Below are 27095 nucleotides of genomic sequence, written 5' to 3'. Positions count from 1 at the left end.
TCACCAGACAAAAATTTGCTCTACTCTGTCCTCCCCATCTTCATGAGGAGATAGAGGAAGAAAGCAAAAGAGGCTGTAAATGCAAATTTCACTAGCAAATAATAATTAGTAGCTATCTTAAAATATTCTATGTACTGTATCCTCAAAAAAAAAAAAAACACAAATCTTCAAATGACTCAGTGTTCGACAGATATTACATTTATTCTTAGAAACTTGACCATAAATAGCTTTGAAATAGTACAAAAGTATTTAAAAATTATATTTCAGTTCCTTTAAAAACATAGCAATAAAAATATCAGCATCTTTCTTTGTAATTCTCCTGCCTCAGCCTCCAGAGTAGCTGGGATTATAGGTGCACACCACCACACCTGGCTAATTTTTTTGTATTTTTAGTAGAGATGGGGTTTCACCATGTTGGCCAGGCCAGTCTTCAACTCCTGACCTCAAGTGGTCCACCCACCTCAGCCTTCCAAAGTGCTGGGATTACAGGTGTGAGCCACCGCACCCAGCCACATCTTTAATTTTCTTTTTTTTTTTTTTTTTTGAGACGGAGTCTCGCTGTGTCTCCCAGGCTGGAGTGCAGTGGCGTGATCTCGGCTCACTGCAAGCTCCGCCTCCCGGGTTCACGCCATTCTCCCGCCTCAGCCTCCCAAGTAGCTGAGACTACAGGCGCCCGCCACCACGCCCGGCTAGTTTTTTTTTTGTATTTTTAGTAGAGACGGGGTTTCACCATGTTAGCCAGGATAGTCTCGATCTCCTGACCTCGTGATCCACCCGCCTCGGCCTCCCAAAGTGCTGGGATTACAGGCTTGAGCCACCGCGCCCGGCCTAATTTTCAAATAAAAGATGAAAAAACTATTTTTTTTTGTTTAATGAACAACTGAAGGCAACTGAAGAAAGTACTAACATCAGGAAACATATATGGCCAGGCACAGTGGCTCATGCCTGTTATCTCAGCACTTCGGGAGACCCAGGTGGGCAGATCACTTGAGGCCAGGAGTTTGAGACCAGTCTGGCCAACATGGTGAAACCCTGTCTCTGCTAAAAATACAAAAATTATCCAGGCATGGTGGTGTACGCCTATAATCCCAGCTACTTGAGAGGCTGAGGCATAAGAATTGCTTGAACCCAGGAGGCAGAGGTTGCAGTGAACTGAGGTTGTGCCACTGCACTCTAGTCTGGGTGACACAGCTAGACTCTGTATCAAAAAAAAAAAAAAAAGGGGGGGGGCAGGGGAGGGAGGTGAAGAAAGAAATTTATATACAGCTATAATTTCTGAACTCTTATGTTTTCATTTCCTTCACTTAAAATATGTGTGATATCTTCATTCCTACTTTACCAGCAGGATATTATAAAGGTTCAACTGGATTTTAAGTCACTAGCATTTTTAAAATCCTATCACATAAATGAGTAAAATATTAAAATTTTAATGACAATGCACTTCAAAATACCTGCACCAATCATGGTGATTGGAGATTCAATATATATCCATTCATCAGTATATATTCCAGAATGAACAAAGATAAGTCCATCAAAATGAGCCTCTTGTACCCCACCAAGGGCATCTTCAATAGTATCATAATACTAGAAAAAAATAAATGTGTCAGTACAGAACTGAAAGATTACCATTTTAAGTCATAAAAATAAAAATCAAACATACCAACATATTTTCTCTTCCTTTATATCTTGCAGGGTTACTGTAGAAATGTTCAGCAAATCCTGGCTTTACATGTGCACCTTTATACTAAAATGTCAAAAACAAAGCAAAACCAATGACTACTAACATAAACCTTATATTTAAATTAATGTACAACTGCATGAACAACTTTTATTAAAAATCAAAAATAATTCTCAATCATTCCAAATAATTTTGTGTCGTAGAGTACAATGTAAAATCTAAAACAAATTATGATCCAGTAATATCCAGAAACAAAAAACAGGGTTTCTCAATCTCAGCATTACTGATATTTTGGGTCAGTTAATTATTTGTTATGGGGCATTGTAGGATGTTTAGAGGTAAACATCCTGTGCATTGTAGGATGTTTAGAGGTAATCCCTGGCCTCTACCCAGCCAAATATCAGCAGCACGCTCTCCTCCCATTGTGACGATCAAAAAATGTCTCCCAACATTGCCAAACGCCCCACAGAAAGCAAAATCATCTCCGGCTGAGACTCATTCATGAAGGACCATATATCAATTAAGCTAAATGTGGAAGTTTAAAACAACTACCGAACACTAATAATTTAAATACTCACTGAAATCACAACTGCTCACAGGCTACTAATGCTTACTGTCACTAACTTATTAACGGATATGTCAGTAGTGAAAAGAATTGTTGAATATTCTGTTGGTTGATAAATGTTCATTGGTTTACCTTTAAAACCTACTCAACTTTTTTTTTCCCCTGAGACAGAGTGTCACTCTGTCGCCCAGGCTGGAGTGCAGCGGTGCGATCTCAGCTCTCTGCAACTCTGCCTCCCGGGTTCAAGCGATTCTCCTGCCTTAGCCTCCCGAGTAGCTGGGATTACAGACGTGAGCTACCACATCCGGCTAATTTTTGTATTTTTAGAAGAGATGGGGTTTCGCCATGTTGGCCAAGCTGGTCTCGAACTCCTGACCTCAGGTAATCTGCCTACCTCGGCCTCTCAAGGTGCTAGGATTACAGGTGTGAGCCACCATGCCCTGCCTAAACTTATTTCTTAAAAGAAAGTTATTTACAAATGTGTAATATAAACCAATATATTCTATTTATATTTCATACCAACTGCTGGAAACTCTCTTTCCAGGGATTTGGATGTTCATACTCTTCTGGATTAATCTGGTAGAATTTACCAGGTTCAGGATGCATCATAGGGCGAGTATATTCAAATACTTCCATATATAATCGTTTCCTGAACAGAGAAAGGAATTAAAATTTTCTTGATAAAATGTCCTTTAGATTAATACAGTTTCGAACAACTATAACAATTATTTGAGGCCTCAAAAACTTGAGTAAGAAAATAAGAATAGACAAAAATGAATATTAAAACACAGGATTTTTCTTTTTTGAGATGGAGTCTCACTGTCATCCAGGCTAGAGTGCAGTGGCACGATCTTGGCTCACTGCAACCTCCCTCTCCCAGGTTCAAGCGATTCTTCAGCCTCAGCCTCCTGAAGTAGTTGAGATTATGGGCATGCGTCACCATGCCCAGCTAAAAACAGGATTTAAAATGTGAAAACGTATTTTTCACATTGAAAATTTTCAGTGTAGTTGCATATGGAAATTAGTTTCTTTTCCTTTTTTTTCCTTTGAGACACTGTCTAGTTCTGTTACCCAGGCTGGAGTGCAGTGGCACGATCTCAGCTCACTGCAACCTCTGCCTCCCAGGCTCAAATGATCCTCCCACCTCTGTCTCCCAAGGAGCTGGGACTATAGGCACATGTTACCCAGGCTGGTCTCAAACTCTGGAGCTCAAGTGATTTACCCACCCCTCAGCCTCCCAAAGTGCTGGGATTACAGGCGTGAGCCACCATGCCTGGCTGAAAATTAGTTTTCCTGTGAAAATTTTCACAATGTAACTGTGTATGAAAATTAGTCCACACAAAAGAACAAAAAGTTTCAATTTCCTTACATACTGTTCACTCAGGAAGGGGAAAAAAAGGTATTCTTACTGTAAAAACATCATGATTATCACTTAAAAAGATAATTTTCTTTTTCTTTTTGAGACAGGATTTCACTCCTGTTGCCCACACTGGAGTGCAGAGGCGTGATCATGGCTCACTGCAGCCTTGACCTCTGAGGTTCAAGTGATCCTCTTGCCTTATTTTTTCATTTTTTTTGGGTAGCAATGAGGTCCCAGTATGTTGCCCAGGATGGTCTCAAACTCCTGGGCTCAAGTAATCTTCCCACTTCAATCCCCAAAGTGCTAGGATTATAGGCATGAGCCACTTCGACTGGCCAAAAAGATAAGTTTCAGTAAAATACTTTGAACTTAATTTGTCCTATATCTTCAACCCATTTATATCCTATCAAGAACCATCAAATCTTCAAACTGGAGTAATGGTTAACTATTATCATTTTTGGTACAGTGAGCAATGCTGTTTTGTTCTGCTACTCTTCATTTTCATTTCTCCTTTGTAATTTTTCTCTTAAATGTAAGGTGTGGGCCAGGCGCACTGGCTCATGCCTGTAATCCCAGCACTTTGGGAGGCCGAGGCAGGAGGATCACCTGAGGTCAGGAGTTCAAGACCAGCCTAGCCAACATAGTGAAACCCTGCTTCTACTAAAAATACAAAAATTAGCCAAGCATGGTGGCAGGCGTCTGTAATTCCAGCTACTCAGGAGGCTGAGGCAGGAGAATTGCTTGAACCCAGGAGGCAGAGCTTGCAGCGAGCCAAGATCGCGCCACTGTACTCCAGCCTGGGCAACAAGAGCGAAACTCCGTCAAAAACAACAAAAACATATATATATATATATATATATATATATATATGGTGCGCCTTTTGTGCATCATAAAAGTAATACATATAACTGTTGTAAAACAAAAGTGTAAAGAACTATAGTTTCAATATATTAACAGTCTGCCATATTTCCTTCCACTCATTTTATCTACAGATAATTTATTATAGTTGTGATTATACAGCCTATTCAATTTTGTACTCTGTTCTTTTCTTTAAAAAACAGGGTCTCCCACTGTCGTCCAGGCTGGAGTGCAGTGGCACGATCACGGCTCTCTGCAGCCTTGACTTCCTGGGCTAACGATCCTCCTGCCTCAGCCTCTGGAGTAGCTGGGACCACAGGCAGAAGCCACCACACCTGGCCTCTTTTGACTTTTTATAACGCATTTTTCCATGTTATTAAAAACTTGGGCTGGGTGTGGTGGCTCATGCCTGTAATCCCAGCACTTTGGGCGGCTGAGGTAGAAGGATCACTTGACCCTAAGAGTTCAAGATCAGATTGAGTAATAGAGTGAGACTCTGTGTCTCCAAAAAAAAAAAAAATTAGCCGGGCATGGTGACACATGCCTGTAGTCCCAGCTATTCAGGAGGCTGAGGTGGGAGAATGGCTTGAGCCCAGAAAGTTGAGGCTGCAGTGAGCTGTGATCGCGCCACTGCACTCCAGCCTCGGTGACAGAGCAAGACCCTGTCTCTCGAAAAACAAATTAAAATCTCTTTGTAAAAATTACTATTAGTAGTTATATCACAACTCTCCAAGTACACATTACAAAGTTTACTTAGTTCATTCCCTTATATCTGGATATTTAGATTATTTATAATTTTTCTCATTAACTAGCCTGTTATGAAAAATTTGTACATAAGGCAAAAAAACATTTTCAGAAGTAGAATTACTGGGTCAAAGGGCATGAATTAAAGATTCATGAATACAACCGTTTTCCAAAAGTGATGTATAAAACCTACATTCTAATCTATCAGATTTAAAATTCATTAGCTATTTTAAATTACACTAAGTTCTGTTTCTAAAAAGCTGTTAAAAGAAAAACATTTCCCATAATCACTCAGTTGCTATTAACTGATAAATAGCAGCGAAAATACTTCATTTACTGATTTTATAAATACCACCTGGACTGACAGCCCCCATTTGTAACTTGGAATTGATAAGCATTTTAATTTTGTTCCAACTAATTGTAACTACCAACTCACCACTCCGACTTTCCTACCATGTTTAGCATTTTGGGCAACAAATAATATATCTCAAGTTAATAAGGAATAGGTTTTTACTTACCACAAAATTGGATCATTAGCAAGTTCACTGAAGCGTTTACATACACAAGCTGCTCTACAAAGATCCTGTTCCAGCAAGTAAGAGAAGATTTTTAGAACCACTTCATCTGGCAGTTTCTCCTGAAGATACTGTTCAGCAGGTGCTGCTATGAAGAGATTAACATATAAACTATCATTCGAGCAGTAACTTTCTCATTATTTAAAGAACACAGTTTTCATTTTATCTAATGAATAGCTTTTTTTTTGGATAATGGTCATTTTATAAGCATGTGGGTTTCATGGGTAACACATATTTATCTCTATCCTGAACTAATAAAAGTACTCCTTCTTTTAGGTATTATGTGCCATCTCAGAAATGGTTAAAATAAATACATAAAAAGCATTTTTATACAACAACAAAAGTCAGAGGGAGCGGTCAGGGTTCTAAAGTTTATTCTGTAATAATCACTTTCTGAATCCCAAAGGTAATACTCGAATACATTTAATGTTCATTTTTTGTATCAAGTAAAATTTAAAAAAAAATTATTTTACCCCATTTCTTACTTTCCCATAGGAAATACCTGATAGATCTTGTGATTTTCCAGACACTCGGGCACGTTTTGCACGATGACCGAAGTTTTCTGTAGTTGAAGTTGAGGCGCCCTTCAAAAACAAAACAGAAACTAGTAAAGCAAATATTCTTATCATCCATAATCATTACTTCTAAAAAAGGATGACGTTCCCTTTTTCGTTTGTTTCCTGAAAATTCTTTCATTACAAAAAGAAAAGCAATTACATTTAAAGTTACCTCCATACTGTTCTTTGTGGGACACGCTGTTCTTTTCGGCAAAAGAGTTTTTCTACGAAGTTGGTATGGACTATTTTGTGCACCAGGACCTGATTCTTCTGCAACCATATCTGCAGGCACATCATCATCTGTTATAAACAAAAGCAATAAGAAAAATTATACCCTTTTAAAAAATAGTTCTATGGATACAGAAAACTTTCTTAAAACTTCAAATTTGGGAGGGAGCAGATGCAAGTTTTATATGAAATTCCAACCAACTGGATAGCCATATGAAAGAAATGTTAGATTTCTATAAAATGTGGAAGACTTTTTTTTTTTTTTTTTTTAGACGGAGTCTCGCTCTGTCGCCCAGGCTGGAGTGCAGTGGCGTGATCTTTGCTCACTGCAAACTCTGCCTCCTGGGTTCAAGCCATTCTCCTGCCTCAGCCTCCCAAGTAGCTGGGACAACAGGCACCCACCACAATGCCTGGCTAATTTTTTGTATTTTTAGTAGACATGGGGTTTCATCATGGTAGCCAGGATGGTCTCGATCTCCTGACCTCGTGATCCACCTGCCCGGCTGTCGAAGACTTTTTTTTTTTTAAAAACGGTGAGGAGGATGTCCACTTGCTGAGAGGAGTGGCAAGGGAACTGGTACTACATGGTTAGAGACCATACAGGGTGAAGGCAGTTTGGCAAGGAGGGTGTCTATGAAGAGGAATAGCTCAGTATAGGGTATGAGATACCAAGTAGGGTAAAAAGGGTGTCAGACGGTAGTCTGGTATATAAACCTCTTTTTTTTTTTTTTTTTTTTTTTGGGAGACAGGGTCTCATTCTGTCACCCAGGCTGGAGTGTAGCGGCCCAATCACAGCTCACTGCAGCCTCAACCTCTTGGGCTCAAGAAATCCTCCTGCCTCAGCATCCCAAGCGCTGGGGCTACAGGCGTGCACCACCACCCAGCTATTTGAGAAAAAAAAAATTTTTTTTTTAAGAGATGGGGTCTCACTATATTGCCCAGGCTGGTCTCAGACTCCTGGGTTCAAGTGATCCTCCCACCTTGGCCTCCAAAGTGCTTTCAATAGGGCACAGCTGCAGTGAGCTGTGATCACACATCTGCACTCCAGCCTGGGTGACAGAGCAAGACCCTGTCTCAAAATCAGTCAGTCAATCCATCTGTCTATGAGTTCATAATAATACTTTAAAAATTAAAAAAAAAAAAAAAGATTATTTGAAAGATGCTAGTGGAAACAAACCCATCATGTTGAAAACTGGTAAATAATGCGGTGGCTCACGCCTGTAATCCCAGCACTTTGGGAGGCCGAGGCGGGCAGATCACGAGGTCAGGAGATCGAGACCATCCTGGCTAACACAGTGAAACCCTGTCTCTACTAAAAATACAAAAAATTAGCCAGACGTGGTAGTGGGCGCCTGTAGTCCCAGCTACTCGGGAGGCTGAGGCAGGAGAATGGCATGGACCCGGGAGGCGGAGCTTGCAGTGAGCCGAGATCGCGCCACTGCACTCCAGCCTGGACAGAGCAAGACTCCATCTCGAAAAAAAGAACAAAAAAAAACCAAAAAAAAACCCCAACAAAATTGGTAAATAACAAGAAATAAGCAAACACTTATTCTTCCTCTCTTACATAAATTGAATCACCAGGTAGCTAAGTATTAGATGAGGGGAAGCTTCTCTTTAGAAACATTCCAGTAATGAAGAGATAATAAAATTAGAGAATCACCATTTTGCTATCTCTAATGAGTTAACAGATTTAACCAATGAGTATCAGTAGTCTGTAAATCACAAAAACAACCAGTAGTGTATATGTATCTCCTATACCACTACCTATAAAGTCTGGCCAAAAACATCAAACCTGAATCTGATCAAACTTGTAAGAAACTCTACAGGTCAAACTACCAGTTTCTTAACAAATAAATCGGACAAAAACAGTGGGAGAAAAATAAGGGAAACTTTACAAAACACATTAAGAATGTACACTTTGGTATTCAAATTATTTGAGATGGAGTCTCGCTCTGTCGCCAGGCTGCAGTGCAGTGGCGCGATCTCGGCTCACTGTAGTCTCCACCTCCTGGGTTCAAGCCATTCCCCTGTCTCAGCCTCCCGAGTAGCTGGGACTACAGGCACATACCACCATGCCTGGCTAATTTTTTGTATTTTAGTAGAGACGGGGTTTCACCATGTTGGCCAGGATGGTCTCTAGACTCCTCACCTCGTGATCCACCCACCTCGGCCTCCCAAAGTGCTGAGATTACAGGGGTGAGCCACTGCACCAGGCCAAAGCATTTTTTAAAAAGCTAGAAAATGATTATAATACAAATGCTTTTAGTGGGGAAGGAGGAGAATATAATTAGAATGGGAAACATAAAAGGCTTAGTGGCCGGCAAAGTTCTATTTCTTGACTTGTTGGTACTACAAAGATAATACCTTAATAATAACTCAACAAACTCTGTATTTGTGTTTTATGTAGGTTTCTCCACCTAGCTATATTTCATAGTAACAAAGGTATAAAAAGGGGGTAGAGTTTGTAAAAGTGTAATATTTAAAAGTAGAGATCTCCAGTCAGCTAACCTTGGGTGTAAATAAACATTTTTAAGCCTACAATTTCTCATCTATTAAAGGTGACAATCGTATGTTATAATTGAAAGCTGCTAAAAACTTAAATATATGTAAAACACACAGTATGCCTGGGCTCATATGCAGAGTTCAAGAGGTATTTCAATTACTATTATTTCTTTTAAATATTATTTGATTAACATCACTTTCAAATGAAACTTGGAAAAATAAGGAAATTTTTGTCTAAAAAAAAAAAAAAAAAGATACAGGGTCTCACTTTGTCACCCAGGCTGGAATACAGTGGCACAATCATGGCTTGCTGCAGCCTGGATCTCTGGGCTCTGGCAGCCCTCCCACCTTGGCCTCCCGAATAGCTGGAACTACAGATGTGAACCACCACACCTGGCTAATTAAAACGAATTTTTTTTTTAAGACACAAGGTCTCACCATGTTGTGCAGGCTAGTCTCAAAACTCCTGAGCTCAAGTGATCCTCCTACCATGGCCTCCCAAAGTGCTGAGATTATTACAGCTGTGAGTCAACGTGCCCGGCTTGTAAATTTTCCATGTACTGCAGGAATCACAAAAAGTAGCCAGTATGATATGCTTAGGCATTTGTGGAACTCCCTCCCTTTGAGGTTTAATATGTGTAACTCTCTAAATGTTTGTATATTAATAATACGACTAGTAAATGTCCTATGTGTGCTTGAAAGGAACATCAACACTAATTTTGAGAGTACAGTTTACACATGTCTAAAAGACATAGCTTGTTAATTGTGTTGTTCAAACAGTCTCTATGCTTTCATTTTTCTCACTTTTGTTGAGGGTGGTGGTGGTTTATTCATTGGCTTCTGAAGGAAATGTGCTGAAATCTCCCACTATATTTGTAGGTAGTCTTTTTTTTTTGTCTGCAAATTTTTGCTTTATGTGCTTTGAGACAATATCATTTGGACACACAGGTTCAAGATAACTATTTCTTCCTGGTGAATTATTCCATTCTTCATTATGTAATGCCTTTCTTCATCATCTTCATTATGCAACGACTTCCTTCATCACTAACAATGCTTTCTGCCTTAAAAATCTATTTTTGGTCTATTTTTGCTTATTCTTAACCATTTATTGGCCTAGATTTGCTTATTCTTAACCATTTATTGCTAGACTTTTCCTTTTCAGCTAAGGCAAGAGTATCTGTCTAATCTTAAATTTAACCAATCTACTGCCAATTTCCATGATTCTATTTTTAAAAACCAAATCTATTTTGGTTTTCTGTTTTGGTTTTTATCAGTCTAGTATTTTTTAGATCCTTTATTTTCAATTTCTTACTTTTATGGATTACATTTTAGATTTGCTGCTTCTTTTTTTTTGAGATGAGTCTTGCTCTGTTGCCCAGGTTGGAGTGCAATGGTGTGATCTCGGCTCACTGCAACCTCCGCCTCCCAAGTTCAGGCTATTCTCCGGCCTCAGCCTTCCGAGTAGCTGGGATTACAGGAATGCACCACCACGCCCAGCTAATTTTTGTATTTTTAATAGAGACGGAGTTTCACTACATTGGCCAGGCTGGTCTCGAATTCCTGACCTCAGGTGATCCGCCTGCCTCAGCCTCCCAAAGTGCTGGGATTACAGGCGTGAGCCACTGTGCCTAGCCTAGATTTGCTTATTCTTAACCATTTATTGCTAGACTTTTCCTTTTCAGCCAAGGCAAGAGTATCTGTCTAATCTGAAATTTAACCCATCTACTGCCAATTTCCATGATTATATTTTTAATTTCGAAAAGTTAATTTTTCCCCAAGTCTTACTGTTTTTCACACTGATCTATTACATCATTGCTTCATTTCCGTCTTTTATCTCTTCAATCATTTCACTCACATTTTATATTCTCTCTTAGACTGTTCTGTCATTGACTTTGTTCTTGAGTGAGCCTTTGACTAGTGGGTACTTTTTCTAATCTCTATGCATAATTAGGGAAGTTATTTCAGGCTCTATGCCACATGCCTGGGTCTTTGTTCCAGACATAATTTGAAAAGGCCCAAGGTCATATATCCTATCCCCATATGTGCAATAAAATTCAACCCCAGACACCTTAGAATATATGCAGGACCAAAAGTCCCCTATGCTATATACATCAACACTAGCTCCCGCTTACTGTTCTGATTTTATTTCTCTGATTTCTGATACCTATGAATTTTCCTCTTCTTTCCTTCCTTAAAAGTTTAGTTATACATTTATAGTTTTGTTCTTAATGCATATTTCTTTTGTTTGTTTTATTTTTGAGACAGGGTCTCACTCTGTTACCCGGCTGGAGTGCAGTGGTGAGATCTTGACTCACTGCAACCTCCGTTTCCCTGGCTCAAGCAATTCTCTCACCTCAGTTTACAGGTGCACACGCCACCAGGCCTGGCTAATTTTTGTATTTTCCTGGAGACACGGTTTTGCCATGTTGCCCAGGATGGGTCTCAAACTCCTGAGCTCAAGTGATCCACCCACCTTGGCCTCCCAAAGTGCTGGGATCACAGGCATGAGCCACTGTACCCAGCCCTTATTGCATATTTCATTTTGATATGTTTGTAGTATGCATGCATGTGGGTTAATGTCTCTATCAGCTTGTTTGCCACACCCTCAGTAGTCAGTCCAATTCCACAATACTCAAAAGTACATTCTCAAACTTTTCATCCTATACAACTCCCTCTTCCCTCCCTCACCTTCACCTTTTTATAATCTGTCGATCTTATTACTACAGATACCCACCTACCCCACCCTGGAATCCTTTCCTTCTCACCATCAATATAGCAAATAGTAAAGACTGAAAAGTAAGGAATTCAGAGGTAATAACAGGAAAGAGAAGGTGCTAATTCAGCTGCATCCTAAAACGCACAGCAAATAAATTCAAGAAGCTACATGATTTAAGTCATGCATACCACAGAAATCTCAACTTCCTATTTGTAAACACTGTCTTAAAGTGCTCATGAGTTATAAAATTACTGTTTTGAACTCTGCGCTGAAGAATATGTGCTAATTTCTACATAGTTCTCATATTAAATTGCTACTGACTGTTCTGAGAATCAAGTACAGTGCTAGAAGGTACTTAAAAAGGGATCATTCTGGGAAGATTACTTGGCTACCACTGTGATAAGCAGCAAAAGAGAAAGCTTAAAAGAAATCTCTAGTCATTTGAGTTCACTTCATCTTTTGAACTCCTGTAGTACTGAATATATACCATATATCCCTTACTATACCTTAGCTGCCTTTTTTTGTTATATGTCATATTTCCCTAACAAAATTATAAGCTCTGAGGGCAAGGTAGGGTAAAAAGGGTGCCCTCTTTTATATTCTTCAGTGTTTAGCTTGGTGTCCACTAAGTACTCAATAAATACTGATTCTCATCAATGGAGAACCCTTTAATTTTACTCAATTCAGGGAGTTCTTCAGAGAAGCTATCACTAGTGGTAGCTATGATGACCTTATGTCCTACTTTACAGGAAAAATAAAATAAAAGCCAGAGAAGAACTACCTTAACTTCCTTCCAACATCCAAATCCACAAATGCATTTACATGTAGATCCATTATTTTTTGTTCCCTCCTGAAATTATGGAGAAGTATTTCCCAAGACACACTTAGCATACATGAAACAAAAAATATTTGTTACATTAAAAAAAATGAATAAAGCCAAAGATCCATGATAGATGTGGCAAACTGGCTCCAACCCAAGAAACACGAAATCATGGATTAGTTATGGTTTTGCGCCAACAAGTCTAAAAGCAAGACCTTAAAATAATTTTGGCCAGGTGCAGTGGCTCACGCCTGTAAACCCCAGCACTTTGGGAGGCACAGGCGGGCGGATCATCTGAGATCGAGAGTTCGAGACCAGCCTGGCCAACATGGAGAAACCCCGTCTCTACTAAAAATACAAAATTGGCCAGGTGTGGTGGCACATGCCTGTAATCCCAGCTACTTAGGAGGCTGAGGCAGGAGAATCGCTTGAACCTAGGAGGAGGTTGTTGCAGTGAACCGAGATCATGCCATTGTACTCCAGCCTGGGCAACAAAAGCGAAACTGCCTCAAAAATAAAATAAAATTCATTTTATAATTTTCATTTTTACATCTAATAGAATATTAATGCCAATGATTAAATGTCAAGTTGTAATCAAAGACTTAAAAATAACTCTCTATCAAAAATGTTCAATTTTAACCATAATTTACAGAAACATTTTAGTTAGAAAAAATGTCCACCAGAAATAGAACGTGATCCACATATGTAATTTAGTTGCATTAAAAAAAAAAGTGAAATTTTAATATACTTATTTAACATATTAAATCTGAAGTATATCATTTCAACATGTAAATATAAATTATTGAGATAATTTACATTTTTTTCATACTAAATCTTTGAAAATAGTACGTATGTGTAACACTTACAGCATGCCTCTATTCAGACTAGGCATATTTCAAGTGATAAAAAGTCACATGCAGCTAGCAGCTACCCTTAATTGGACAATGCAGACACATACAATCACTTGTCACTTAAAGGTAAGAACACGTTCTGAGAAGGCTGGTCATGCCGGCTCACAACTGTAATCCCTGCACTTTAGGAGGCCAAGGTCAGGAGTTCAAGACCAGCCTGGCCAACATGGTGAAACCCTGTCTCTACTAAAAATACAAAAATTAGCAAGTCGTGGTGGCACACGCCTGTAGTCCCAGTTACTCAGGAGGATGAGGCAGGAGAACCGCTTGAACCCAGGAGGTTGCAGTGAGCCAAGATCATACCCACTGCACTCCAGCCTGGGTGACAGAGTGAGACTCCACCTCAAAGCAACAAATAAATGAAATATGGTATTATAATGTTTTGGGACCACTGTCATATACAGTCTCTGTTGTTGATGAAAACATCGTTATGTGGCGCATGACTGTGTTAGAGAGACTGTGTGTGTATATAAAAACACACATATGGCCGGGCACGGTGGCTCACGCCTATAATCCCAGCACTTTGGGAGGCCGAGGCGGGTGGATCATGAGGTCAGGAGATAGTGACCATCCTGGCTAACATGGTGAAACCCCCTCTGTACTAAAAATACAAAAAATGTAGCCGGGCGTGGTGACAGGTGCTTGTAAGTCCCAGCTACTCGGGAGGCTGAGGCAGGAGAATGGTGTGAACCCTGGAGGCAGAGCTTGCAGTGAGCTGAGATGGCACCACTGCACTCCAGCCTGGGTGACAGAATGAGACACCATCTCAATAAAACAAAAAACAGAAAACCACACACATACACATATATATCTTTCACTACACCTTTATCAGTTCTCTTAAAGCAGAAATTCCCAACCCCCAGGGCCAGTTAGGAACTGGGCCACCCAGGAGGTGAGTGGTAGGCGACCAAGCAATACTGCCTGAGCTCTGCCTCCTGTCAGATCAGCCACAGCATTAGATTCTCATAGGAGCGTGAACCCTACTGTGAACTACACATGCAAGGAATCTAGGTTGTATACTTCTTATGAGAATCTAATGTCTGATGATTTGAGGTGAACAGTTTCATCCTGAAACCATCCACCCCTCTGAGTCCGTGGAAAAACTGTCTTCCACAAAACCAGTCGTTGGTGCCAAAAAAGGTTGCGGACCAGTCTTAAAGGACAAAAAGTTAATATACAATTTAAAAGTATGCTATTTGCACACACATACATAATATCAAAATTTATTTTCTAATTTCTAGATTTTACTACAAATCCTATGCTATAAATATACTACAATCTTCACTATTAATAGGAACCACAGAAATAAGTAAAGGCTTCTGGAAAATAAACATGTTTCTTTAATTAAAAAATAATCTTTGACATCTTTGATAATAAATGTAGCACTGAAAATTTATTTTAGGATTCAAATAAGATTCCTAAGTGTCTTGACTCTATTTATTCTGAGGCTAGCAGAATACCTTGATTTTTATATACCTTTTACCCTGAAAGTTTGCAAAAAACTATACTATTGATTGGCTGGGGGTTAAAGTCTACACATTCTAAGTTATAAACTAAGGAAGTTTTTTTCCCCACAAATATACAAATTCCAATTTACTTACCCGTAGTCACAGATCAGATTGGAAACTTAGGCAAATCTGTGCTACTAACAACTTTGTGTTTAGAAACAGCTCCCAGTCTCATGGTGTAAAGGAACCACACTTGACAACTGTTTCTAACACAGTTGGAAACTACCACAGCTTTTCTCTAACTGCTAAAAAAATTCACAAATGGAAATCAAGACAAAATTTAAATACTTATAAAGTTAAATGATTTACTTAAAATTTAAATATTTTATAGTAGAGAGCCCAAAAGTAAAGTTATAATTAAAAAAACTCCTTTTTAAAAGCTTGACTTGCTGTAAGCAAATGTTTCAGATTTTATATATAGTTACATTTTCAAATTATTTATTTAGGATACTGTTACATAATACTTCCATTAATGTATTCAGTTATTAACACACACACTACTCTTACATTGAATTGTTGCCACTACAGGAACCATTATACTTAAAATGACTAAAAAAAAAAAAAAAAAAAAAAGTGCATTTTTGTTACTCAGTAACAATCTTCAGAAGCCAAATCTTGCCATGTACTGTGCTAGGTATTGGTGAAACAGGTCAATCAAAGAGAATATTGTATTTGCTCTTCAAGAGCCTAAGAGACAGACAACTAAACAGGCAGTAATAATGAAGTGTGTCACATGCTGATAAGGATAAGCACAAAGTATTGTGGGAATATATAAGAACATCTAATCCAATCTTAGATGATGTGGGTATCGGCATACGGTTTTCTGATGAAGAAAGTCCAAGCTGAGAAGTGGATGATAACTGAAAGTCATGCAGAAGGAACAGCATATGTGAAGACCTGAAGGTGCTCATCTCCAGCACAGGTATTCAGGAACTGCCAGCTGCTCCATATGTATGGCTATACTATGTAGCAGAGGCCAAATTATAAAGGCTGTTACAAGCACTTAAAAGAATTTAGACTTTATCTTAAAAACAAAATATAGTCACTGAAGGGTATTAAAAAGAACAGTAATGTGTTCTGATTTTGGTTTTAGGAAGATCATCCAAACAATGTAAAAACAACTGGAAATGAATAGCACTGGTGGGAGGAGACCAGTAACAGAACTACAGCACAATACAACTCAGAGAGGAAGATGGCTATAGAGGAAGAAATGGATATATGAGATACATTACAAGACAAAGCTCATAAAACTTGATGAGTGGATATGGTGGGCTGGGGGTGGAGAAGAGGTTGGAACCAAATTAATACTGATTTGGGCAATCCAATGGATGGTGGTGCCATGTACTATAAGGCAGTGACTTTGGAGGCTGAGGGTGGGGAAAAAAGATGAGTTAAGCGTCTGGATTTTGAGTTTTGAGGTACCTGTGAGACATTCAAGTGGAAATGCCCAAGATAAAACTAAATATGTAGATCTCAAGCATTAGTGAGTCATTTGGGTTGGAACAGAGAATTTTGTCCCTCTGAAAATACACTACACTAGGAATGGGGAGTCAGAAAGCATAGACTAGCCATCATAGCTATCATAATGTATATATGGGTACAATACTGCTTCACGGTAGACATGCCATTCAATTTTTGAGGGGTAGCCATATGATGTAAAGTGGACTGTTATCTGTTGATGTCAAAATTAACAACACTCTATATAGAAAATGTCCACAGATTCATGAATTTGAAATGAATTTAAAAAATAAGTAAAAAATGCCTGTGAGCCCAGAATTGACAAAAGTTCATAACTTTAGTTTGATTAAAAAGAAAATCTCCAACTGACAACTACTAATTCAAGGATTAAAGTCTCTTGAGAATAGCTTAACTTTATTTTAATTCCTTCCTGTTACATATCACATTCTGTTCTCCCAAGACATTTTCTCTCATTGCTTTTGGGAAAAGGAGTATAAAATAGTCTCGCCCCAGAATGGAACATTTAAAAATGTTTCCTTCCATTCACATATTTGTTCCCCTAGTTTTTCACGTTCAATATTTCCTAAGAGTCTAAAATTCATAAAATACATACAATAATTCTTTTCTATTTTAACAAGCAAGAAAACATTTTTTTAAGTTAGTAACTTCCAAAGATTTAAAATACTTAAGTTCAATCCAAGTTCAATTGGACAAAGTAATTCAAAAGTAGTGTTATACCCAAGTAGAAGCTGATACGGCTAGAGTACCAAATATATCATTAATTCAAGACCAGAATGGCCATAGCCCCAAATTAACAATTAAGTCAAACCTAGCTTTAGCCTAACCTTGGATTCACACATGTTATCAACTAAATGTTATTAATTTTTTCTTTTCTTTTCCTTTTGTTTTTGAGACAGAGTCTCACTCTGCTGCCCAGGCTGGAGTGCAGTGGTATGATCTCGGCTCACCACAACCTCTGCGTCCCAGGTTCAAGCATTTCTCCTGCCTCAGCCTCCCAAGTAACGGAGACTACAGATGCATGCCACCATGCCTGGCTAATTTTTGTATTTTTAGTAGAGATGGGGTTTCACTATGCTGGCCAGGCTGGTCTCGAATTCCTGACCTCATGATCCGCCCGCCTCGGCCTCCTAAAGTGCTGGGATTATAGGTGTGAGCCACTATGCCTGACCTATTAATTTTCATCTGTTTGCTAGTCATTGTGAATATAAAGGTCCATCACTAAGGGAACTGTTCTAGTAGGGGAGTGAGATATGTAAACAAAGCAATATAGTAAGTGCCATACCAAGGACACACGCAGGTGTTATAAAAGTATAAAATAGGACACACACATCATCATATGCACACAGCTTAAAAGAAAACAATTTGGCGCCTGTCCCTAATGTATTTTCACATAAAATTCAGAAATTTCTAGAAATGTCTTTAGTTTAATGGCCAAGGAGGGTGAGAGCACGAGCGTGACGTATGAAGAGCAAAATGAAAATATGGCTATATCCTTATAAGCATTAAATGCTTAACCTTTCCTTTGTGAATTCACATGAGAAACAACTTTTTAAATACAGAATGCTTTATAAATTTGTGTGTCAATCTTGGGCAGGGGCCATGCTAATACTCTCTGCATCAAGCAACCATTTTGTTTGTTTATTTGTCTGTTTTTGTTTTTGAGACTGAGTCTCGCTCTATTGCCTAGGTTGGAGTGCAATGGCGCTATCTTGGCGCACTGAGACCTCTGCTTCCCAGGTTCAAGCGATTCTCCTACCTCAGCCTCCTGAATAGCTGGGATTACAGGTGCCTGCCACCACACCCTGCTAATTTTTGTATTTTTAGAAGAGACAGGGTTTTGCCATGTTGGCCAGGCTGGTCTCGAACTCCTGACCTCAGGTGATCCACCTGCCTCGGCCTCCCAAAGTGCTGGGATTACAGGCGTGAGACCCTGTGTCCAGCCAGCAACCATTTTATCAAAAGAAGAAAAATGGACCTCACCAGAGAGAGAAAAGGATGAGGAGGAGGCTCAGCATCATCAGTTCTTTCCCATAGTTTGACTGTAATTTGTGGTACTGCAACATGATTTCTAGGAATGTTTTTTACAAATCAAGAAATCACCTGACAAGAAAGGTATTAATTTGTTCTACTGACAGGCAGTTCAGGCCCTTAAGTGAAATGCTTAAAGTTAGAAAGTCAATAAATGGTAGCAAAATAATTTTTAAGTCAATGGACTCTAGATATAATGTTTTTATTTTTACTTTTCACTACAAAGTAATTTGGGTGTCTTTTAAAAGTTTATTATATCAATACAAATGATGATGGATGATAATGATAGTAATTCAAATAAATAGCACTACTACTGCTAACAGTGTACCTAATACTTACTGAAAACTTACATGTACAGGGACTACTGTTTCAAGTGTTTCATACATGTATCAACTCATTGAATCCGTGCATCAACTTCATAGGGGACATATTATTATTCCTATGTTACAGATGAGAAGACCAGGCAAAGAGAGGTTAGGCAACTCACGCTAGGTCACACAGTATTAAACAGCAGAGGCAGAATTTGAAATCAGATGGTTAAGCTCCAGAGCCCCATACTCTTTATCTCTGTTATCCAGTTAATTTTGCTAAATAATACTGGACATATTTACTAGGAGTATATTAGCCTATAAAATAATACCATGGAACAGGGCATAAAACTTTTGGAAATGTTTAATTTGAAGAATTTTTTCTTTGAGACGGAGTCTTGCTCTGTCACCCAGGCTAGAGTGCAGCAGCACAATCTTGGTTGACTGCAACCTCCACCTCCTGAGTTCAAGCCATTCTCCTGCCTCAGCCCTCCAATAGTGGGATTACAGGCGCACACCACCAAGCCCAGCCAATATTTGTATTTTTAGTAGAGACAAGGCTTCACCACATTGGCCAGGCTGGTCTTGAACTTCTGACCTTGTGATCCACCTGCCTTGGCCTCCCAAAGTGCTGGGATTATAGGCATGAGCCACCGTGCCTGGCCCAAGAATTTAAAAAAATAATACTTTTCCATGTCATATGGAAAAGTATTTATATACTTATTCAAATATATAAAAATATAACAATATTAAATAAGACCCTTTATTTTATTAATAGGTAGCTCCTCAGATGTTTTAGTATTGTAAATAGTAGTATGTGGAGACAGTATAGCACAATGACTAAGGATTCAGGCTCAAAAAAGACTGGCTCTTGGTCACATTCCTGGCTTAGTAGCCACCCTGTTATCTTGCATAAGTGCCTCAACCTCTTTAACTTAGGCTCCTTCACTGATTTTCAGTTCATCTATAAAATGGAGATAATCATGGTGCCTATCATAAAATTATTGTGACGATTAACTAAGATTGATAATACTTAACAGTACCTGGCAGAGATGACCTCTCAATGTTAGCTATTTTCATAATTGAGATGGGATACTGAAAGTTAGCAAGATCCACTCAAAATATATTTCAAATTCCACCTGGAGGCTTAAAAAAAATTATCCAATTTAATCTTCTAAAAACTCTATGAGGTAGAAATAATGATTCCTATTAGAAAATATTACTCATGACAGGTATTTAGAACGGTTCTAGAAGCTTAGAAGATAATGTTAAATCCACAAATGCTAAGTGCTGACCACAGATCAAAATTAATCCTGTTCCTTTTAAAGTATCAGTAGTCATTTGGAGATGCTATAGAACTATTCCAACAATTCTGCCAGTTTGAAAGTATGTATCACATGAATTCTTTCCAAATTATAAAAGTATGTTCACTTAGAAAATGTGAATAAAGAAAAATACACAAAAGAGAAAACAGTTACTCAATGTCTCAGTTTAAGAATATTCTTTTTTTTTTAAGACAGAGTCTCACTCTGTCACCCAGGCCGGAGGGCAGTGGCGCGATCTTGGCTCACTACAACCTCAACCTCCCGTGTTCAAGTGATTCTCCTGCCTCAGCCTCCTGATAGCTGGGACTACAGGTGCGTGCCACCACACCCGGCTAATTTTTTCTATTTTTAGTAGAGATGGGGTTTCACTGTGTTAGCCAGGATGGTCTCAATCTCCTGACCTTGTGATCCGCCCGCCTCGGCCTCCCAAAGTGTTGGGATTACAGGAGTGAGCCACCAAAGAATATGCTCAAATAACACTCTTTGAGCAATGTTTTAAACGAATTATACAATTTGAGACACTATGTACTGCTTGGTATCTTTCCTTTTCATTGTTACTATATCATGAATATGAAATAAGTTCATGATGCACGTCATAGAATTTTTTCTGAAACACAGTTTTCAATGGCTATAGGATATCAATGTCCCATAATTTAATCAGTCCCTTGTTATTAAAGTTTACTTAACTAGTCCCCTGTTATTAAGGTTTTCTGCCTTGGCCATAGTTGTGAACTCTTTTCAATCATGACAAATTTACCCTTTAAGAATAAATATGATTTCTGACATTATTTAAGTCACTCAGAATCAAATGACTTATCAAGACATAAAATAGTTGACATTAATTAAAGTACTTATTATAAAGCAGTCAGAGCATCAGCATACATTTTCTCATTTGTTACAACCACCCTATGAGATTGATACTATTATTCTCATTTTACAAATGTGGATACTGAAGTTTAGGAGAGATTAACTTTCTGGAAATCAAAAAGTAAGTGGCAGGGCTGAGATTCGATTCAGAAACCCATAGTCTTAACCTCGGTTCTGTTTGGCTTCCCTAATAATGGTAACAACAAAATCAACAATACAACCAATAACACCAGCTAACAATAATAATGAGCAGTTAACATTTATTAACACACCAGGTACTGTAATAATTAATTTATTCCTATAAAGGAAAACCTAGCTGTTATTAGTCCAATTTGCCAATTCTGTCCCCAGGACTTTTTCTTTTTTCTTTTTTTTAACCTACCTATCTATACCTTTATTCACTGTGGTCCTACTGCTTAGAACACCCCTCTTTTTTTCCTCTACTTTATGTTTACTGTTCAGTCAAATCTCATGTTCTCCATAAAGTCGTCCACAACTTTCCCATCTTAGACTTATTTGTAATTACAACTTGTAAAAAGTCAAGTCAAATATGGAGTATTAGAAAGAAAACTATGAATACTGGGGGTAAAGTGAATAAAAAAAATAATAATAATAGAAAACTGTACCTAGCTGTATAACTTTGGACAAGTCAATTAACCGCTCTAGAATTCAATTCTTTGCCTGCAAAATGAGAGGGACAAACTAGATCAGCAGTTCTCAAAGCATAAATTAATTAGAATTATGTGGAAGTTTGGTTAAAACACAGATTACTGGGCTCCACCTCTGTAATTTCTGATTCAGAAAATTAGGGAGGAATGAAAATTTGCAATGCTAACGCATTCCCAGGGATGCTGATGATGGTGGACCAGGATCACGCTTTGAGAACCATGGGAGTCAAAGAAAAGTTTTTGAATACTAAGGTAAAAGAACTGGTCTTTACTCTTTTTTAGGGGAAAAATTTCAATTACTGTTATAACATTCATCAAACCTTTTATTAAGAGATGGCTTTGGTGGCAATGTGCATATAAGAAACTAAGGCACAATAAAAAAGACTCCTTCAATATCAGCAATAAATTAGAAAAAGGCCTGGATTAGGGTGGTGGTAGTAAGAACAGGAACAAAACAAAATAAAAACCTAAAAACATTACAGCTCAGTCACTCACCCCTGTTAATGTTTTTGCCATTATCCACAGCAAAGTTGTATGTATAAATACTCCTTATAGTTATAAAACAGAACATGAAATCAGGAATCACTTTCTGGAATTGTGAGATCACTATATCATTTTTAGGGATTTAGTGTTCAAGTTACTTTCTTAGTACATTTCAATTTCTGATGTTTAAAAATAAAAATATGGGGAAAAATGACCGACTAGGTAGACTCATTTTATTTTATTTTTGTTTTTGAGACAGGGTCTCACTCTGTCGCCCAGGATAGACTGCAGTGGCATGATCAAAGCTCACTGCAGCCTCGACTTCTGGAGCTCAAGTGATACTCCCACACCTCAGCCTCCTTAAGTAGCTGGGACCAAAGGCACACGTGTGTTTTCTGTAGAGATGGGGTCTCACCATGTTCCCAGGCTTATAGGTAGACTCATTTTATCTCCAAGACTATTTAATGTAATTAGTAAGAAAATAAAGATATAAACCCCCTACAACAAAGAAAACAGGATGGACACCATCAGTGTACATAAGAAATTTCAACAGATTTCTGGAACACTCAAAAATAAAGGAATGTGGCCAGGTGCAGTGGCTCACGCCTATAATCCCAGCACTTTGGGAGGCCAAGGTGGGCTGATCACCCAAAGTCAGGAGTTCGAGACTAGCCTGACCAACATGGTGAAACCCCGTCTCTACTAAAAACACAAAATCAGCTGGGCGTGGTGGTGCATGCCTATAATCCCAGCCACTTGAGAGGCTGAGGCAGGAGAACTGCTTGAACCCGGGAGGCAGAGGTTGCGGTGAGCCAAGATTGCGCCATTGCACTCCAGCCTGGGCAACAAGAGCGAAACTCCCCCTCAAACAGTTAAAACAAAACAAAAAAAAAGAATGTTGCCTGGTGAAGGAAAGTAGAAAAAGCTATATTGCCTGGTAGACTACAGATGAGCCTACAACAGAAGACAGAGATATCAAGTTCCCTCAAAACCTGAGCGAAAGCCAGGCATGGGGGTGCACACCTGATAGTTTCAGCTACTCAGGAGGCTGAGGTAGGAGGATCACTTAAGCCTAAGACTTCGAGGCTGCAGTGTGCTATGATTGCACTATGCAGTCCAAGCCTAGGCAACCAGGTGGAATCCCATCTCTAAAGATGAAAAACAAACAAAAACCTCAGTGAAGATTTCAACTTACAAAATGCAAGTATAACGAAGGACACAGTGGTATGTGGATCTCAAAACAAGCCAAATCTCATCGAACCACCCAACAAGCATAAAGGTAGATTGAATTTCTAGACACACAGAGACTTATAAAGTTAATCTTCTCCACAATCTTTCTTAAGAAATTACTTGAAGATATATTTCAGCAAAACTAAGGAGCAAACACCAAAAGCGAAAGGCACAGTATGCAGCAATAAATGGACTATCTCAGGAAAGCAACAAAGAGAAGGAATCTCATGATAAAGGGTATAAAATAGGTCCAAAGAAACCAGTATACATTGGAAGAGGGCTCTGGGAATGAAATTTCCTTGAAAAAAATGGTAATAGATTAGATAGTAGGGAACTTGGAAAAACTTGAGGACATAAGAGGCTGTAAGTGGTATGTAAAAAAGAATCCATCAAAACAGCTAGAAATATCTTTTGAGTGGCCTATGGACAGCAGTATCAGTGGAGAATGAAATATAATTTTAGCACATATTCAGCACTACAGAGGTAAAATGTCCATATTCATAAGGTGAACATTTACTTTTCAACTTCAACATTCAACCTACATATAAATCAATGAAGAAAACTTAACAATAGGATAATTATGTTATCAACTGTGATAATGAAAATGTAGAACTGAAACAGCACAGTGTAAAAAGCAAGAACCATGAACGTCATAATACAAAGGAGGGAGTCTACAGATATTATCCAAGTTGAAGAAACAAAATTAAACTGTTAAGTATATGATTTAAAGCTATACTGGGATGAGTTGGATAGTTAGAACGTTGTATGTAGACCATCACAGCAGAAATCAATAGACAATGTTTAAATGTGATAGTGGAATAAACTCTGAGCAGCCAATACAGACATTACACTATTTATGCACAGAAACTCATCTACTTTATTCAAAGTTCACCACTCAGGATCTTTACTTTGCACACAATTCTTTCAATTAGGGCACCAGATTTCCAAGTCTACATACCTAACAGTGCATGTGGATTTACTAGAGATTACAAAGTCAGTATATAACTTGCCCCATAAACAAAGAACATGCCATTTGTTTGGAGAGAAAAGATACACACAGCCATTAATGAACAAAAGGTATTTATTTTTATTTTTATTTTTTAATCAGCAGAGACAGGGTTTCGTTTTGTTGCCCAGGCTGGTCTCAAACTCTTGGCTTCAAGTGATCCTCCTGCCTCAGCCTCCCAAAGTGTTGGGATTATAGTCGTGAGCCACCATACCCGGCCAGTAATTTTATGGTCTCAAACAGACATATATATAGCTATACTATACGTACAACCAGACCATGTGAGACAAGTAAAGACTACGAATATAAAATAAGATCCTGTATCTGCAGTACAACTGATCTACATAGAAGCTTAGAAAAATCAATATAACTAATTATGGGGGGCAGATTTCATAGCATGGATAGGGATGTGGGTTAGGGGTAATACCAGACCACAAAAGATGAACAACTACGTGTTCAGAGAGAAGGGACATTAACAAATGAGCAAAGCTAACTCAGGAGCTTTGTCAAGAGAAGCCATAGTAAATTAAAGAAGGAAGTCTTCAGGAACACAAAGTCATTGAATGAATATACAAAACTGGCAGACGCAGGACTACAGAAATATTTTTTAGGCAAGCCTGTTTCTTACCACCAAAATTACAAGATAGCCTTTGCAGCTGGAAATACAAGAATCATAAGGAAGATGCAGCAGACTTTTAAAAATTGCCATTATTTTGTGCTTTACATGGGCAAATATATATATATTACACACACACACACACATTTAAAATCTTTACCAATGTAGATGAAATATCACATTAAAGAACAGCAGATGGCGCCAAAATATCTTTTTAAAAAATTCATTGCCTTGGGTCACTATAAATGATAAACTGAAACTAAATGGAAACTAACACAACTGAAGAGTATAAACTAGAAAAAAAAAATACAAATTATTCAAGTTTTCTTTTTATTTTTTTGAGGCGGAGTCTCACTCTGTCGCTCACGCTGGGGTGCAGTGGCGCAATCTCAGTTCACTGCAACCTCCACTTCCCAAGTTCAAGCAATTACCCCTGCCTCCCCCTCTCAAGTAGCTGGGATTACAGACATCTGCCACCATGCCCGGCTAATTTTTGTATTTTTAGTATTGATAGGGTTTCGCCATGTTGGCCAGGCTGGTCTCGAGCTCTTGACCTCAGGTGGTCCACCCACCTCGGCCTCCCAAAGTGCTGGGATTAAAGACGTGTGCCACCATGCCTGGCCCTATTATCCAAGTTTTCATGTAGTAAATCTACACACTGATGTCAATAACAATGTTCTAAAGCATGAATACTTAATGAAAAACATAACACAGGCCAGGTGCAGTGGCTTGCGCCTGTAATCCCAGTACTTTGTGAGGCCAAGGTGGGCAGATCACCTGAGGTCAGGAGCTCAAGACCAACCTGGCCATCACAGTGTAACCCTGTCTCTATTAAAAATACAAAAATTAGCCAGGCATGGTAGCACGTGCCTGTAATCTCAGCTATTCAAGAGGCTGAGGCTGGAGAATCCCTTGAACCTGGGAGGTGGAGGTTGCAGTGAGCTGAGATTGTGCCATTGCTCTTCAGCCTGGACAACACAGTGAGACTCTGTCTCAAAAAAAAAAAAAAAAAAAAAAGGAAAACACAATGTAAATGCAAAAACCTGAACTGACTTATCTAGAAAAAGGGTCGGGCGTGGTGGCACAGGCCTGTAATCCCAGCACTTTGGGAGGCCAAGATGGGTGGATCACAAGGTCAGGAGTTTGAGACCAGCCTGACCAACATGGTGAAACCCCATCTCTACTAAAAATACAAACATTAGCTGGGAGTGGTAGCATGCGCCTGTAATCCCATCTACTCAGGAGGCTGAGGCAGGAGAACGGCTTGAAACTGGGAGGTGGAGGTTGCAGTGAGCAGAGACTGCTCCATTGCACTCCAGCCTGCGCGACTGAGGGAGGGAAGGAGGGAGGAGGGAGGGAGGGAAGGGAGGGAAGGGAGGGAAGGGAGGGGAGGGAGGGGAGGGAGGGAGGGAGAGAAGGGAGGGAGGGAGGGAGGGAGGGAGGGAGGGAGGAAGGAAGGAAGGAAGGAAGGAAGGAAGGAAGGAAGGAAGGAAGGAAGGAAGGAAGGATTAATAGCTTAAAAATTAAAGGAATTCATATCAACATCTACTTAAACTCTTAATGGCACTAACAGAACTGATGAGCAATATAGGTAATTTAAAGCCACTCTTCAGACAAATGTATTTTCTTTCTTGATTCTAGGATGCGATGTGTAAGCAGAAACGCTACAATAAAATACACCCAACTAATCTGAAGATCATCCAGAGTTCGAAATATTAAAATAAAAAAATAAAAAATGAAAAAAATTAAGGATTTGGAGAACTTGTGCCAAAGTCAATGGTTCACTTTTATCATGATATTGGGGTTAAGACTGAATTGAATTTCAGATGTCTTGGAGGATTTTTTTAAAAAAGATTAAACTAGACTGGGCGTGGTGGCTCAAGCCTGTAATCCCAGCACTTTGGGAGGCCGAGACGGGCGGATCACGAGGTCAGGAGATGGAGACCATCCTGGCTAACACGGTGAAACCCCGTCTCTACTAAAAATACAAGAAAATTAGCCGGGCGAGGTGGCGGGCGCCTGTAGTCCCAGCTACTTGGGAGGCTGAGGCAGGAGAATGGCGT

At 39.0% G+C, this 27095-nt stretch overlaps 1 protein-coding gene across 4 annotated transcripts in view; it reads right to left on the bottom strand.

Annotated features, from left to right (window-relative positions):
• The window catches only part of FBXO11 (F-box protein 11), a 102032-nt gene that overhangs the window by 26642 nt on the left and 48295 nt on the right, over positions 1-27095 (bottom strand). For 2 of the 4 annotated variants that reach the window (XM_005575941.4, XM_045369366.3), the window contains exons 2-7: positions 6510-6637; positions 6283-6364; positions 5724-5868; positions 2763-2892; positions 1661-1744; positions 1452-1584 (exon numbers count right to left, since the gene is read on the bottom strand). In XM_005575941.4, the coding sequence (XP_005575998.1) occupies positions 1452-1584; positions 1661-1744; positions 2763-2892; positions 5724-5868; positions 6283-6364; positions 6510-6637 (702 nt within the window). The remainder of the gene's footprint in view (positions 1-1451; positions 1585-1660; positions 1745-2762; positions 2893-5723; positions 5869-6282; positions 6365-6509; positions 6638-27095) is intronic. The other 2 variants (XM_045369365.3, XM_074011836.1) reach the window with 1 other exon arrangement.

The sequence above is a fragment of the Macaca fascicularis genome, chromosome 13, assembly GCF_037993035.2.
Source record: "Macaca fascicularis isolate 582-1 chromosome 13, T2T-MFA8v1.1".
In the NCBI taxonomy this organism is placed as follows: domain Eukaryota; kingdom Metazoa; phylum Chordata; class Mammalia; order Primates; family Cercopithecidae; genus Macaca; species Macaca fascicularis.
The sequence above is the reverse complement of the archived record's forward strand: the minus strand, read 5'-3'. Positions and strand labels throughout refer to the sequence as shown.